This window comes from Acomys minous (assembly GCF_964271855.1).
Source record: "Acomys minous genome assembly, chromosome: 14".
NCBI lineage: Eukaryota > Metazoa > Chordata > Mammalia > Rodentia > Muridae > Acomys > Acomys minous.
Genome location: NC_140496.1, coordinates 32518559 through 32535759, shown reverse-complemented (window position 1 = coordinate 32535759; position 17201 = coordinate 32518559). Strand labels below are relative to the sequence as shown.

General features: G+C 42.9%; 1 protein-coding gene across 1 annotated transcript in view; it reads right to left on the bottom strand.

The window, feature by feature from the left end:
• AMFR (autocrine motility factor receptor) overlaps positions 1-17201 on the bottom strand; it is a 38219-nt gene that overhangs the window by 13739 nt on the left and 7279 nt on the right. Inside the window, exons 3-9 of the mRNA XM_084757117.1 lie at positions 13704-13868; positions 11554-11706; positions 6909-6949; positions 6626-6758; positions 4941-5074; positions 3921-4031; positions 1098-1288 (exon numbers count right to left, since the gene is read on the bottom strand). Of these exons, the coding sequence (XP_084613243.1) occupies positions 1098-1288; positions 3921-4031; positions 4941-5074; positions 6626-6758; positions 6909-6949; positions 11554-11706; positions 13704-13868 (928 nt within the window). The remainder of the gene's footprint in view (positions 1-1097; positions 1289-3920; positions 4032-4940; positions 5075-6625; positions 6759-6908; positions 6950-11553; positions 11707-13703; positions 13869-17201) is intronic.

Below are 17201 nucleotides of genomic sequence, written 5' to 3'. Positions count from 1 at the left end.
TTTCCTAAGAAAATTCCATCTCGAGAATTCACATGACATACTACACTGGAACTGATGGATTCAACATGTGCATGTGACTTAAGGGAAGATAAGGACCCTCCACCTCCTATACATTACCCAGTTATTTTACTAGTTGCTGGTTATTTAAACTGTTATTCTATTAACGCTGTTACTACAATTGTAGTAACTTTAGAATCCAAACTGCAGGGAACCAAGCAACAGGACTCCAGTTCTGACTCAACCTATGGTTTTGGTACTCCCTGAGAAGGCAACTCCAAAACCCTTCATCATACGCATACGTAACACACCAGCACAGCCAGTCTAGTAAAGGCGAACTATTAAACTGGGTATTGTGGGCTCCTTGAAAGCACACTTAATTCAATTTTGCTACCTCCACCTCCCACCTCACCTTTTTTTGACTTTTCAAAACAAAGCCTCACTATATAGCTCTGGTTGTCCTGAAACTCACTCTGTAGAGCAGGCTGGCCTCCAACTACAAAGATTTGCCTGCCTCTGCCTTCTGAGTCCTGGAATTAAAGGCATGCACCACAACTTTCCCTGGCCTCACCCCAGGTATTAATGGCACAGAATAATCCCTCAGTTCCACCTACCCATCCATCCACCCTGAACACTTATGAAACTGAGGTACAAGCCACACATGGCAGTTGCAAGCCAGCAGTCCTAACTCTAGGAGGCTGGGGCAGGACAACCCTAAATTCAAGGGCAGTCTGGGATACAGAAAAAACTTGTACCAAAAACCAAATAAAGGAAGCTACAATGTAATACTAAGGCTACCAAGATAACCCATCAGGTAAAGACACTTGATGCTAAACAACCCAAACTAATACACAATATTCATATGACCCAAGAACAGAACCAACATTCACAAATGCCCTCTGACCTCCAAAGGTATACCATGTAGTATGTTTACACATGTGCTACAAACACACACACACACACACACACATAGTAAATAAATTTAATAAATGAAGATAGTAAAGAGATTTTTAAAAGCACTAGTAAACTTGTCTATACAGGACAATTTCATTTGAGGAAAGAAAATCACATGATAGTTGTGGAGGCCAAAGCCAATTTACCATCGAAGTGGAAGAAGTGATTGTGCTGGTTTAAGCGAGGCCTGCCTTCTGCAGCTGCTACAGGGACCAAGTTCTCATCCAAGTTCTCGCCTTGATGGTCCTCCCTGGCACGACTGCCATCCGCAATATTAAGGGACATTCTGCATGTTGGACAAGAGGTGTCTTGTTCTAGCCAAGAGCGAAGGCAGGAGCTATCAAAGAGTTCAAAGGAAGAGAAACGAACATATCGAATTGTTCTCTAGCATATTTTGTGAGAATTCATCAGAATTACTGTTTTTCTAATTTTACTTTACTTTTATCTCCCACTAGCCAGATCTAAACGCTGACAGACATTTGTGGCTCCCTCTCTGACCCCGTCCCTAAGACACACACGTCTGTCACACTGCTGGTTATTATGCCCCTCCTCAGTCCATTCACAGCATGGTTTCTCATCTCCCCAACTCCAGTCAGCCATTTCGGAATCCACGTGGCTCCATCATCCAGCATTTGGCCTCTTCCCTCCTTGAGTTCTCTACTTGATGGGCCTTTCTTTTTACTGCTTTAGCTCCTGATCTACATGGCTATAACCACGGCCTTGTCTTCACAACAGGGCCACTGGAGATCTAATCTACCCCTCTCTACCTACCACCTCACTTAAAGCCTTCACTGGTACCCGCCCATCCAGTGGCCCTCTGGACTCTACCTTCTTCTGCTACCTTGGCAGACACACTCCTTCTTCCATGAGCTTCGCACATTGGCTTCTATCAAGTTCCATCAACCCAACACACCAACTTCCTTACTGCTGGAGCTGGTCGCTGTGCCTCCCACTTTACGCCCTCTCCCCCACGCAGATCTCACTTCCTGCTCATCCTCAAACGTCACTTCCTCATGATCTGAATCATATTCCTTTGTTAGTACTCTTCAGAGCCCAGCTGTTTTGGGCTTTTTTTTTTTTTTTTTTTTTTTTAAGTTTTTGGAGGCATGGTTTCTCTGTTTAGCCTTGGCTGTTCTAGAACTCACTCTGTAGACCAGGCTGGCCTTGAACTCACAGAGATCCAATTGCCTTTGCCTCCCAAGTTCTGGGATTAAAGGTGTGCACAGTTCAGAGCCCTGATCTAAAGCAAACAGGTCAATTTAGACATGCACATTCTAAATGTGCCTGTTAATGCAGGTTCAGCTCCGGCAATAGCCTGCAAGCTCCACAAACAAAGGCCTCATCTGTCACTTCCATCCAATTATCCCCACAGCCCAGCACAATACCTAACCCTAAACACAAAACAGTCTGTTGGAACATTTGTTGAGTGGCTACTCTAGCTCCAGAGCCCTTCTGATAGTAAAAATAAAAAGACTGAAAGAGGATAATGAGCATCAAAGAATCTCCTTATGAGCTGGGCGTGGTGGCGCATGCCTTGAATTCCAGCACTTGGGAGGCAGAGGCAGGTGGATTGCTGTGAGTTCGAGGCCAGCTTTGTCTACAAAGTGAGTCCAGGACAGCCAAGGCTACACAGAGAAATCTTGTCTCAAAAAACAAAACAAAACAAAAAACAAACAAAAAAGAACCTCCTTATGGAGATAGCTTCAAATGTGGCAAACAAGCCACTGGGCAAAATGTTCTCGCTTCTACCACAGACAGAATGCTGCCTTAAAAAGGGCGAGCTTAGATGAAGGCAGAGTTGATGGCCAAACTCTGGCAAGACAGAATTAAGCAAGTCCTCAATAGTTCCTGCCACACAAATATGTCTGTCTGTCAAATATACTGGACCAGAAGGCTGAAGATGATGCTTCAACGTTTTAGAGAGCTATGGGAGACTGTTCAGGCAACAAACTGTCTCTGACATTTTTTTCCTCTTATTTTTAAATTAGGAAGCTCATCTTGCATTACCTGTTTACTCAGGTAATTAATTTTACTCCTTCTCAAGTCTCTGATGGGGTTGAAGACCAAATAGTTGAGTGTCACAATTGAGCCTAGTTGTTTGGGGATTGAGATGTCTCTAGGTCTAGATAGATGTTTTAAGTTGATAGAGATGAGATATGTTAGATATTGACTTACATTAAAGAATTTTAGACTCACTGAGATAGGAAAATGTTGTCTTCAAGGTTGCCAAATACAAACAGCCAAAACACTATGAATGTAACATGAATGTAATTCTTGAATGTTCTGTGGTTCTTCTGTTGTATATAGTTTGTTTTATGTAGGTGTAATAATATAGATGTATATGTAAAAAATATTAATAATAAAAAATACTTTTGGAAAAAGAAAAAAGAAAAAGACTGAAGGTGTTAAGATAAAAAATTTTTTTCTCACTATCAAAGGGTCAAAAGATATCTCTAAATCCATCAATAGCAAAACACTAAATCCATGCACATATTTATTTAGCATAAATAGTCTTTATGAGATCTCTGCTGTTGGAGACCTATGGAAGGATCTAGCTGGATCCTTCTAATGCATCACTTGAGTGCTCTTGATCTGCTCCCACTTTAACCATGTTCTCTATAGTGTTTTCACACTACTTCTGAACATGAGCAAAATGCCAGAAAATATGCTAAAACCTCTTTAAAGAATATTACATATTTGTTACCCTATCACTTAAATGAAGAAAACTCATAAGTAGAAATTAATATAGCAAATGGGTAAAGAGCCATCTGAGACAAAAGAAAAGGCTCAGGAGTAAAAAAAAAAAAGAAAAAGCCAATCACAGGCTCTAAGCAACATTAACAACAGGGCCAGGTTGAGGTGGCAGTCATACCTTACTGCTGGGATTATGTTCAAAACTACAAGAAAAAGTTCTCACACCCCTCAGACAGATGTCCATTCCCAAACACCCTGTACAAAGCTGCTCTTACTTGTGAAAAAGATGTCCACAGGGCAGTTTCCTTGCAGCCTGCATGGAGTCCCAGCAGATGGCACAGTCGTCGTTATTGACAGCCAGCTCCTCAGGAGTGGCAACTGCAAACCTGTAAAGCACATGACAGGCGCAGCAGGAACCCATCAGTGTCACACACATCCAGTATACACCATATTCTACACTTCACCACCGCACGGCACAATTACACAGCAAAACTCCTCAGTGAAAAAAGTTATTTTTATTCTTCAAAGCCCTTTAAAAAAACCAAGTGAAAAACTTCAGCATAAAAACTGACTCTGCAGTAACAGTGGTGCCTGTTAGTGACACATTCAGGACACTTATGGACACAGAAGAGGAATCAGACCCCAGAGACCCAAACTGACCCTGAGAAGCAAAAAGGGTCCCCACTATTCTGACACTCTCTGGTCTGGGTTAGCCTCAAGCTGGCAAGTGAGTGTCTTCCTATGAGTGAGCCGTGCCAATAAACATGTATGTATAAACTGTGACCAAGACACACCTCCCCCCCCCAAAAAAGGTGGCAGAAAACCGTAGGAGCAGCCACTCAGCAATGATAACAGGTCATGACTAAAAGTCAGACCTGTGCCTTCTAGAACCTTCCCTACATTCCAGAAGGAAGGCTGTATGTCACCTCTAAAAGATAAGGTCACTAGAGCACATGGAGTTAGTAAACTGCCACAAACCACCCTGAAACTCAGTGGGCCATACACTTAAGCAATCTGACACTACAGCCTGTACTTCTGTCTGGTTACAAGTTTACAAAAGCAAGTTCTAGTGGAAAATAAATAAATAAACAAATGAATGAATAAATAAGCTCAGATGAAAGCTGGGAGTTGCAACCGGCGCAGCCTGATGATGAATTTAAAGCTGGCCTAGGTTGTGAGCACAGTGGGTGAGGAGATCGGCCTAGACCATAGTGAGGTCCTGCTCACCACCACGCGCACACACACACACAGCTAAAATGAGAAAATTCGAGAAACATCAAGTTATGCTCTCTTACCTGGCTTCCATGTTTCCTACCACACGCAGATAGTTCTTGTGCCGACGGATTCGACGCTGAACCTCATGGAACAGGTAACGAAGCTGCATAAAGATGACCAGGCTGGCCATAGAAAACCAGATGTTGCCAAATAACTAAACAGAGATGGGGGAAAGTAAAATACATAATAAAAACAAGTGTGAGGGGCTAAGGACACAGCTCAGTGGGCAAAATGCTGAGTTGGGATCTCCAGCATCCACATAAGAAGCCAGACCTGAGCCAGTCACTGGTAGCGCATGCCATTAGTCCCAGTACTTGGGAGGCAGAGGCAGGGTGATCTCTGTGAGTTCAAGGCCAGCCAGGGTTACGCAAGAACCCAAGCATGACCAGAGCTGGAAGGATGCAGACAGAGGACTCTGAAGCTCACTGAGCAGTCTAGCTCATCGGTGAGCCCCAGATTCAGTGAACTCTGCCTATGTCACAGAGTACAGGTAGAGAACAGCAGGGGAAAGCATCTCGCTCCAACCTCTGGCCCCCACACGTGGATCCACACTCACATCCGTGTGCAGGTGAGCACACACACACAAATTCATGCATGAACCACACACACAGAGTCTGCTAGTAATGAAGGTGTACAACAGCAGCTCTTTAAGGTTGCTGAAAGGGAAATGGAACCACCTTTCACTAAGTAAATGCATAGACTTATTTCACTGCCCCAAACAATACACAGGGCTCCTTAGCCTAGGCCTCCCACTGCCAGAGCCCTTTCCTGAGTAATTAACCTGAAATGTAAGACCTGAGCACAGAGAGGCCAGCCACGCACACTTACACATATATCACATACGCATATTAACTTGTATAGACTTTGGATCTGTTTAATTCGGTGTGTCGTATTATTTATTTCCAAGTTTTTAAATTAACATTTATAAAATTAAAAAACAAAATGTTAAATTTTCTTCCTTTTCAGAAAGTATACTTATAAATGTGCTCTGTCCTAATAACATTTAAATGTTACTGTGACTGAGTTTACAAATAAATTGCCCATGACTACACTGCCATTGCCATTATTAGATTTTTTTTTTTAAATGCTTACCTATCATTTCCCTCCTGTGGTGCTGGGGACAGAACCTGGGGCACTGAATGTGTTAGGTGAGTGCTCCACCCTCGGCTCCATCCCCAGCCAGTCCTTGGTGATAGAGACAGGGTCTCAGCATACAGCAGGCTGACCTTGAACTTGATTCTCCTGCCTTTGCCTCACAAGTGCTGGAATTATAGGTGAGTAAGACTGACCCTGCTTCAACACTGACACTTCCAACACACCAATTTAATGCAGTAGATTTTAAGTGCAAAGACTCTGCTTTTAATTACAAAGGTAGAAAAACATAAATCCATAGGGAGGTAAAAGCAGCAAGAATTCCTTCCCATTACCACTAAAGAGCAACTGTTCAACAGGCAAGCTCGGATGCTGTAGGGAAAGGTACCCCTTTACCATGCTGTAGGGATGCTATGGCCTGGTCAACAGAGATAACTAAGGCTCTGAAGCAACCCCACGGCACTGCTTTCCACTTGCTGCTAAAGGATGAAGGCTGCCCACCATGCACAGCTCCTGAGGGCTTCACCCACGTTCACTTAGTATCCCACTGTTTTAATGCTCCTGTCTTGAACAGCCTCGGCCCTCTGTCAGAGTGCTATCTGAGGGAACTCACCAGCATGTGGATGTGGTGCATGAGGTCCAGGGACAGGAGAGTGAGCTCCATGACAAAATCCGTGTAGTACACGTAGGTTCCCTTTCCTTCCCAAGTCCCTTCATGGTTGAGGTCCCAGAGGTGAATTACATATCTACAATATAGAGAGAAAGAGAAAAAACATGTTAACTTACCATTACAAGTAACATGTTATAGTTTAGTCACATGGCTATATATATACTGTTACATCTCAAAGTAAACTGAACAAGTAAATGTCAATCATCTTTCCAAAACTTCTACTCACCTTAAAATCACATGAGCTGTCCTCACTGTCACAAGAAGAGACTGCAAAACAGAAATGCTCCTTAGTTTAATTAAAAAGCAGATTTCTATAAACAAAACAAAAGCAAACAAGAAGAAAAGGAGATCCCTCAAGCTTATCACCCAGCAGTTTCCTCTGCCCCAGGTCCATGGGCTAGCTTCATGACCCAGGAGCCCAACTCGGGCTGAGCCTTTTCCAGTTTGTAGTGACAAGCAGCTATCCCTGCCCATCTCCCAGGAAGGCCTTCTGCAATGAGGCCCCTCCTAACTGTTTAACAGCCACTTCTACTTGACACAACACTAAGTCACCATGATTGGTTCCCTAAAAGGACATCTGACTGGGGTGACCCCTTGATGCCAACTGCACATCACCCACGACTGTCTTACACTGGAGGAGCAGCTTCTGTGCCCTTCATTTACCAGAGCAAAGGAGAAGGGAGGATTAAAACCCAAAGTAAGACTCCTATGCTATTTTTTTTATACAAACTGATCTTCAGAACTATATTCTCAAGCAGCACATGATCATACACACCAATAACTGCAAGACAGGAGGATCAGGAGTTCAGAGCCAGTGCATACTGTCTAAACCTTGTCTAAAAAGGGGAGGTAGAGTTTCCTTTTCTTTCTTTCTTTTTTTTTAAACAGGCTTTCACTATATAGTCTCAGGTGGCCTGAAGCTAAGTTTGTAGACCAAGCTGGCCCCAAGCTCAGAGATCCTCGTGGGTTCTGGACTTTAGGTATATGCCACCACCATACCCAGCCACTCAGCCTACCTACCATAAAGGTGTTTACTGTTAGATCTATTTTTTTCTAAGTTCAGCACACAATAAACTGAAAGTTAGGTAACAAATAAGTAAGCAAGCAAATAAGAATGTCCATCAAGCTGGGCGTGGTGGCGCACGCCTTTAATCCCAGCACTCGGGAGGCAGAGGCAGGCGGATCTCTGAGTTCGAGGCCAACCTGGTCTACAAAGTTAGTCCAGGATAGCCAAGGCTACATAGAGAAACCCTGTCTCAAAAAACCAAAAAAAAAAAAGGATGTCAATCAAATAATACTTTGTAATAACATATTTAAACAAACTAATTATTTTATGTATGTATGGTTTTAATAGTCCTTTTAAAAGGAAACACATTTATTACTTACTTTGACATACATATTCTGCTGGGTTGCAAACATTTTCAGTAAGTACTTAAATGCTTTCCTAATTTAAAATTTTTTATTATTTATATTTATGTGCTTGATACATACCACATGCATGCCTGGTGCCCTTGGACACCAAGAGGGTGTGGGATACCCTGGAACTGAAATTAAGGACAGCTGTAAACTTTCATGTGCGTGGCTGGGAATGAAACCCAGGTCCATAGAAAGAGCATCTCTCTAGTCCTGGCCCCTTTTCTAATTTTATTGGCACTTCATATACTCTGAGATGAATACTACTAGGCAAAAATAAATGGTAACCTTGCTTCTAACAAACTCAGAAGTATTTCCACGTAATTTGTCTTGACAATAAATAAGCAGCTTCAGCACATCTACTGCTAAGATCTCTCTTATCCAGGAGGTATGCTGTTTCTTTCTTTCCTTTCTTTAAAGACAGGTCTCACTGCCTCCTAGGATAGCTATGGCTGTCCTGGAACTTATTATATAGATCAAGCTGGCCTTGAACTCACAAAGATCTGACTGCCTCTGTCTGCCAAGCACTGGGGTGAAAGGTGTATTATATATGTTGCTTTTTCTTATATGCCCTGCGCATTACCATATTATACATAACCCTTCCTGGTTTATACCTAGTGCCTCCTTTGCTTCATGGCTCTTGGACACAGACAGAGGTTATCAATGTGACAGTACTGACGGTCACCTGGACAGAATCTGGAACCACCCAGGAGTTGGGCCTCTAAGCATGGCTATAAGGGGTTATCCTCATTAGGTTAAATGAAGTAGGAAGAGCCCCGATGCACTCTGACACCACCCTGAGTAGGATCCTGGACTGTGTACATCCAGAAGGAGAACAGAGCAACCGCACATACACACTGCTTTCTGCTTCTTCAGTGAAGACGCACTGTGGTGAGGCAGGTTCCTGCTCCTGCCACCATGTCATCCCTGACTGCAGGAACTGGAGACCAGAACAGAGCCTTTCTCCTCTAAGTTGCTTTGTTGAGGTATTTCATCACAGCAACAGGAAAGTAAATAGGACACTCAAACACAAGCACTAGGGTGCTACTATCAGTGGTCAGATAAGTAAATCGGCCAGTAAATGGTCAGTGAGTGAGGAGCATATGCAGTGTAGACACCCTGAGCAAAGAAATGACTCACACTTGAGGCAGCATAGCACCCAGTGTCACTGTGCTCCTTAGAACAGAGAAGACTTTACACTGTGGGGCTAAGTGTAGAAGCTGAGTAGGAGAGCACAATGTCCAGCACCAAACCCCACATGAACCATTATTTCCAGAATATTCCATTTAATAATTTCAGCTAGCAGCTTACTGAAGATAGCTAAAACTATAGAGAGTGAAATCACAGATAAAAGGAACTGTTATACTTAATTTTCCTAATTAGCAGTTATAGGTGAAGTAAAGGCAAATATATTAGTTATTGAATATAAAGAGTACAAACAGGCTGAAGAAATGGCTCAGTGGTGAAGAGAAGCCACTGCTCTTGCAGAGGATCCAAGTTTGGGTCCCGGAACCCACATGGTGTTTCACAATCCCCTGTGCCTCTAGTTTAAGGGGGTCCAATGCCCTCTCTGACCTCTGAAGGTACCAGGCATGCACATGGTACATATACATACATGAAGGCAAAACGTCAACACATAAAATAAATAAATAAATCTAAGAAAAAAACCTTTGGGATTTTGGTGCTGGAGAGACAGCTCAGTAGTTAAGAGCATTGGTTGCTCTTCCGGAGAACCAACTTCAGTTCCCAGCACCCACATGGTGGCTCCCAACTGTCTGTAACTCCAATTCTAAAGGACCCAAGCCCTCTTGTAGCCTCCACAGGCACTGCATACAAATGGTACATAAACATAAGTATAGACAAAACACCCATGCGTATAAAATAAACATGATTAAACCTTTCATTTTTCAATTGGGTGTCTACCGAACAGAGAAAAATAGCATATTCTGTATATTTTTAAAAAGTAATTTTTAAATATTCAAGGAGGATGGCCCACGCTCATGAGTATGCAAGGCTAAATGGACTCAGTCATAGAATATTTACGAAGAAGAAAACATGAAGGTGGAAGAGTGGCAAGTTAGGGAGGCCCAGGAAACGCCCAGGAGAAAGATGGGGATGGACACGACCAGGATACATTGTATACATGCATGAAACTGCCAAAGAATAAATATTCTGTGTGCGTGTGTGCATGAGTGTGTGTGTGTGTGTGTGTGTACATTCAAGCTGGTGAATGGATCAACAGGAAAAGGCACTTGTCACTAAACCTGACACCATGAGTTCAATCCTGGGGCTCACATGATAGAAGGGGAAAACTCTCACAACTTGTCCTCTGGCCTCTACACATATGCTGTAGCACACACATGAAATAAATGGTTTTTGCAGCCAGGTACGGTGGCACACCTTTAATCCTAATACTCAGGAAGCAGAGGCAGGCACATTTCTCTGAGTTTTAGGCCAGCATGGTCTATTTAAAGAGTTCCAGGCCAGCCAGAGCTGCATAGTGAGGCTCTTTTTGAAAATCAGTGGGCTGGAGACAACTCTTGTCTATCATGACAGAAAGCCCTAAGATCAATCTCCAGCAATACACACACAAAATAAAATTCCTTTAAAATAATGAATACAGTTTAAATATTTATTACATACATTTTAAAATAAGCTTTAAAATGATTAAATATATTTCATTAATATTCACCCGAGATCATTTTTGTTGTATCTTAAGAGGAATGCTCTTCCGATGTGGGAGTGAGAGGACATGAACTGCATTTGCCACTCTGAAACTTCAGACAGTTCACACCCTAGGCCTCAGGGTCTCCTCCTCCACCATAAGCAGAGTTAATAAGGAATCAGTACGTGTAAAGAATTCAAAATGATTTCTGCTGGGCTGTGGCCCAGTGGTAGAGGCCTTGTCCAGGATGTACAAAACTATACGGTAAGTTCCCACAACACTCCCTAGCATGTGGTAACTGCTTTTGTGGTATATGTACTTATGGGGGCCACAAAGGATGCTGGGTATTCTGCTCTTTGTCTTATTATCTTGAAACAGGGTTTGGTTTTTCTCTGAACCTAGAGCTGGTCTGGTGACCAGCAAGCCTGAGCAACGCTCCTGCCTCTGCCTCTGCCCCATACAGCACCAGAATTACAAGTATGGAGACACAGCTATACCCAGCTTTTTATGCTGGTGCTGAGATCCAAACTCAGGTCCTCATGTGTGCATAGCAAGTGCTTACCTGCCAGACTAGCTCCCTAGTTGCTGAACAGTTGAGGGAAATAATTCAAGGAGTATATGAAAAACCTCATATAAAAGCATTCAGTACCAGCACCCAACAAAAGCAGGAAGACAATAAATGTCTGTTAAAGGCAAAGACAAAATATCTTTTCAAGCAGTCTGTCATCAGCCCTCTGGTCTCCTTGAAAATGGTTAGGAATCGAATCAGACACAGCCTGTCCTCAGACCTTACCTCTGCAGCCATGAAAGCCAAGGTGTGCATGCCGTGGGTGTAGCCTGTGACACAGCAGACAACCGCCAGTCCGCAGCAGGAGAGCAGCATGGCAATCAGCAGCGACAGGACTCTCCCGTGGCTGCTCATTGGGGTGGTGGGAGAAAAGGAAAGCTGAAAGGGACAAACCAGAAAGACCGCTTATTCCTCCACCATGGCAATGGCCCTCAGAACTCAAGATCAAGCTTGGTGTCTTTCTCTGGGGCACCATACCAACACAGAAAAGCGCAAATCCTACCATGACCTAAGTACATGAGCTGAGATTTATACATCTTTATTATTTAATTTACCAAGTATAATATGCACTGTATTTCCCTCTCATATTCTCCAATATCCGCCTACCATGAGATTACAATCTCTAGAAGGATGCTCAATTATCTAACATTTTATAGGACTCAGAACAGTGTTCTTTCTGTTTTGTTGTTTCTGTTGTCTTGCTCTAATCTTCCGCCTCTGAAGTCACTTAGAGGCCTAGCCTGTTAGGACGAGGACAATGGAGGGAAACGGGAGCAGAATTACTACTGATAACCGTATGTTAATACTGGGCAAAGCCAAGTAACTGTCTGGAAAGGAGACGTGGAGCTATTAACCACTGCTGTACTGGCTGCAGGCCACAGCCAGCCCAGAGAGGAAGGCTAGAAGCTCATTTGTAACAAGAATGGAAACTGGAAAAGAAGAAACCCTTCAAGAGTGAGATTATCTCGCAAAGAAGTGCAAGGCCACCTCCATGAACGCTGAGTTTTGACAGGGACGCAGGGTCCTACAGCGGGCTGAACTGGGAGGCAGCACTTCACACGTTTCCCTCCGCTGTGCCAGGTGCTCAGTGGCACAGGTCTGGCCTGAGTCACAAGCAGATCTTATAGCCAGACAGGAAGCACAGACAGCTCATTCAGTCTTGACCCCAAGAAAAACAGTAGAAACCAGTGAGAAAGAAAACTCCACCAGCTAGGGCCAGAGAAGAAGAAAAAGAAAAATGGGAGAAGACTAGGACAGAAAGCATGCAGAGAGTTATAGATCACGGCTCCTTCACACTCTGACCTAGATAAGGCTAGGAGAGAGTGGCTGTAGAGTTGGGGGGATAGGGCCGGGGAGCTCCCTAGAAAACAGGCAACCCACTGCCCCTGGCAGAAGTTCTGCAAGGCACAGGCCATGATAGCTGGTCTAGAAGTCCTCTCTGAAATCCCACGGACTGTCTCGGTTGGGCATAGGTCCTTGGGAACGAGAGTTCTCGAAGCGTTGGTGGGAAAAGATAGGCGAAGTGACAAACAGACAAACCCAGGGGAAGTTTGATCTGAGTGTATTTTGCAGGCAAGCGGCCTGAATTTTCATACATATATTTTGAAATGGGAGGAGGGTGTTGTGGTTACATTTCCCACGGAATAGATTCCAGAAGTCAGTGAGAAATCAGGCATACACAGTACAAGTACAGAATGCAAAGTAATAGTGTTGACATATTTTGAGTTACAACTTTAAATGAAACAATTCAGGTTACAGAATACACAGTAAAGTTGTCATCACTTCTAAGTTATTGGCTTGGTATCAGTATACATGTGCCCTCTTTGTCATGGGTCAATGTTCTCCCATAAACAGAACTTATGCCTAACACCTGTGTGCCAAGACAGTTTTTCCTTTAGTTCTCCTTTCTAATATCTAAGCGCCACTATCTGGAGTTTTCTGAAACACTGTTTCTTTGTAAGCCATAACAAATTATTAACTAATGATTAATTCTCAGCCATGTTTCTTTTAATAAGCGGAAGTGGAGCAGAACTACTTCGAGCCTGAACGGCCCCTGGCTATAGTCCCATAGAAACGTTGTCATGCCTGAAAAGTCTTGATATGGGAGTAAAGTTAGGAGGAAGAATAGGGACAGAATAACACAATGAGAGAAAAGAAGACTGCAATCAGTTACTCCTGGCAGGAACATCAGACCCGTTCCAGGAGGTCCCTGGGTAGGGGTCGTCACCTCAGGTTGTGCAATATTTGTCACACACACTCTACTGGAGGGGTTGTGACACTGAAAGCTATCCCAGGCATGAAACCCCATGACTTTCTCATCAAACCGGGCACACAAGCAAGGACTGAGCAAGGAAAGAGGTTGGCTACAAACTCACGTATTCAAATCGGTCTTTACAGAGCTGAACCATCAAATGCAGGAAAACAAGTCCAGCAAACCAGAGGCACCACATCACTACCTCCTCCACAGTCTGGACATTCAGCACACCAAAAATGAAAATGAACTTGTAGAAAATAAAATTCCAAAACTTGTCTTTGAGATGCTAAAAAGAAAAAGAAAAAAGTTTGTAAAAGTGAGTTCCACCATACCAAGTTGACTTAAGAGATATTACTATAACAAAAGCAAGCTTATAGCACTCTGTACAAAAGGCAAAGCAAATCATTATTTTATAATGAATACAAGTAAGACAGCCACAAAGTGATCTGTGACCTGAAACTTGTAATCGGAAACAGTTACGAAATTTCAGGCATAAAAAAGTAGTTGTTTAGTGCCCTTATGTACTAAGAAGTAAAAGTATTTTATATTTTCTATATATATATAAAAAAGATCAGCAAGGTTATCAGTATTATTTTTCATACTTCTGTACATAATCAAAAACTATATAAGCAAGGCTGGGGAGATGGCTCAGTGGGTACAGTACTTGTCAAGCAGTCTGAAGACCCGAGTTTGAAACTATCGCACCCCAGTACAAGCCAGCGAGGAAGCACACTTATGTGTGCCCCAGTACTGAGGGGTGGCGACAGGCAGATCTTTGCAGCTCACTGGCCAACCAGTCCAGCTAAATTCATGAGCTCCAGGTTCTGTCTCAGAAAATAAGACGGAAAGGGACTAGAGAGAGTGTTTGGGGTTAAGAGCACTAATTGCTCTTACAGAGGACCTGGCCGGATCCACCCCCAGCACCTACAGAAACAGCTCACAAAGCAGAGTGCAATAAGCTCATGCAGGCATATAAACAGAAGTCATCAAGTGTTTTAAGTCGTAAAAGGAAAAGGTGCAAAGCAATTGAGAAAGCCCTTCAAAGGCACCCTCTGGCCTCCACACATGTGCAAATACATGCACACACATACATACAAACATGTATACAACATACACACTTATAAATGTACTCCACACGAAAAAACTAATAAAAATTAAAAAGCTACTTGGTAGTACATAATCAATAAAATATTTAAAACAACAAGAGAAAACTGTGTCTATCTATACAGCTAAGTATGGTTGTATAAGCCTGCAATCCTAGCACTTGGGAAGCTAGCCTGGGCTATACAGGACCCTGTCTCAAAAACAACAACAACAAAACAAAACAAAATTAAAAATAAAATAATATCTTCAATATTTATTATCTTTTCTCTTTGTCCAGTATGCAAATATTAACTTTTGTACACTGTTTTCTCTCCCCTGTTATTGTCACAATTTTACCAATGTCAGTAAATAGTCTCTAGATAGACCAGCATACTATCTTATGGTGACAGACAGACCCAAATTAGTTTTTAATTTTCCCCATCCAAAGAATAGTTTATGAAATTACGTATATTTGAATGTGTTCCTACTTCAGCACTATTGAAAGAAAGACTACAAACGTTTTGTTTTTAGTAACAGTTACCTGATTTCTAAGCAAGCTGTGTAAGGTGTTCCATAAGCAGTAGATTACTGGGTTTTTGTATATTATTCTTTAAAAATTGTTTTATGTATGTTATACATGCATCATGTGAGTGGCTGGTGCTCCCAGAGGTCAGGAGTGTTGGAACACCAGAGCCTGGAGTTACAGATGGTTGCGAGCCACCATGTGGGTTCTGGTCCTTTGCAAGAACAGGTGCTCCTAACCACTGAGCCATCTCTCTAGTCCTTACATTCTTTTTTAAAGCAAAAACTCAGAGACAGGTGGATTGCTGTGAGTTTGACGCCAGCCTGGTCTACAAAGCGAGTCTAGGACAGCCAAGGATACACAGAGAAATCCTGTCTCAAAAAAAAAAAAAAATCGTCACTTTCTTGGGGTGGGGGAAAAGGTGAAGGGAGAAGGGGAAAGGATGAAGAGAGAGTTCTAGCTCTTACAGATATTAAAATATCTGATTCTCTAGCTATCAATAGAGGTGGCAAAAATCAGGATAAAAAAATGAAAGTACAACTTTTAAAAAATGTATTTATTTTATGTATGCAGTACTCTACTTGCATGTACACCTGCAGGCCAGAAAAAGGCATCAGATCACATTAGCAATGGTTGTGAGCCACCATGTGGTTGCTGGGAATTGAATTCAGAACCTTTGGAGGAGCAGTCAGTGTCCTTAACCTCTATGCCATCCCTCCAGCCTCCCCTCTCTTTTTTGAAACAGGATCTATCTGCATACTCCTGGCTTCCCAGAACTCACTCTGTAGACCAGGCTGGCCTTAACTCAGAGATCCACCTGCCGCTGTGTCCCAAGTGCTATGATTAAATGCGTGCGCCACCACCCAGCAAAAGCATGACTTCTAATGAGACTTTTAAATATTATTTGTTGTTGTTGTTATTTTTGAGGCAGGGTTTCCCTGTATAGTCCTGGTTGTCCTGGACTTGCTTTGTAGACCAGGCTGGCCTAGAGTTCAGAGATCTGCCTACCTCTGCCTCCCGTGTGCTGGGATTAAAGGTGTGTACCACCACACCTGGCTCAAAATAGTTCTTAATAAATGCTACTGGATGGCACCCATAATAAGCTGGCAAAGAACAGCATAAAGGATGTGGTCTATACCATAAAGGCTGAGTTGGTTAACAGCAAAAGTTTCAAATACTTGAAGGTAATATTTTCTTCAAAAAATTGAAAGTAAGACAGGCATAGTGGTACATATAATCCCAGCACTCGGGGAGGCAGAGGCAGGCAGATCCCTGTGGGTTCAGGGCAAGCCTGGTCTACAAATTGAGTCTAGGACAGTCAAGGCTACACAAAGAAACCCTGTCTTGGAGGGGGTTAAAATGATGGTAAATGCTGTCCCTGACAGCAAACACATGAGAGGAAATAAGGCACACTGCTGCCACTCAGCTTGCCACTGGCCTGGTCCATTTCCAACTCAGAAAGAACCAAAGCTTTGAAGAAGAAGGAATTTTTAAGGAAAATTTAAAGAACGGAGTATCAATAGGAGCTTCTGAGCCAGCAGTGACAATAGCCCCAGCACTGGGTGGCTGAGACAGGAGGACTGCTGAGTTCAAGGCAGCCTGCTCTGCAGAGCAAGTTCCAGGCCTGCAGAATTACATAACAAGGTCCTGCCTCAACAAAACAAAATCATGAGGAGATAGCCATAATGGGATAGCTTAGCTACCCTCAGTACAAATAAATAAGTATTTTATCAAGGCTAACTTTTCTATTTTATCACTGTGCTGTGACTACTCAAGAAGATAGCCTTACTCTTGGGAAACATCCTAAGGTATCTGGGGTATAATATCCCCTACTTAATTCTAATGGATTAGAAAAATCTATGTAAATAAGTGACTCTGAGGCCTGGGAAGATGGCTCAGAGCTAGGAGCACTTGTGACAGCCTCCAGCTCAGTAAGAGCATCTAGCTGAAAAGTAAGGTGGAGAACAACAGGGACAGACACTTACATTCTCTGTCACATGTGCTGGATATAGG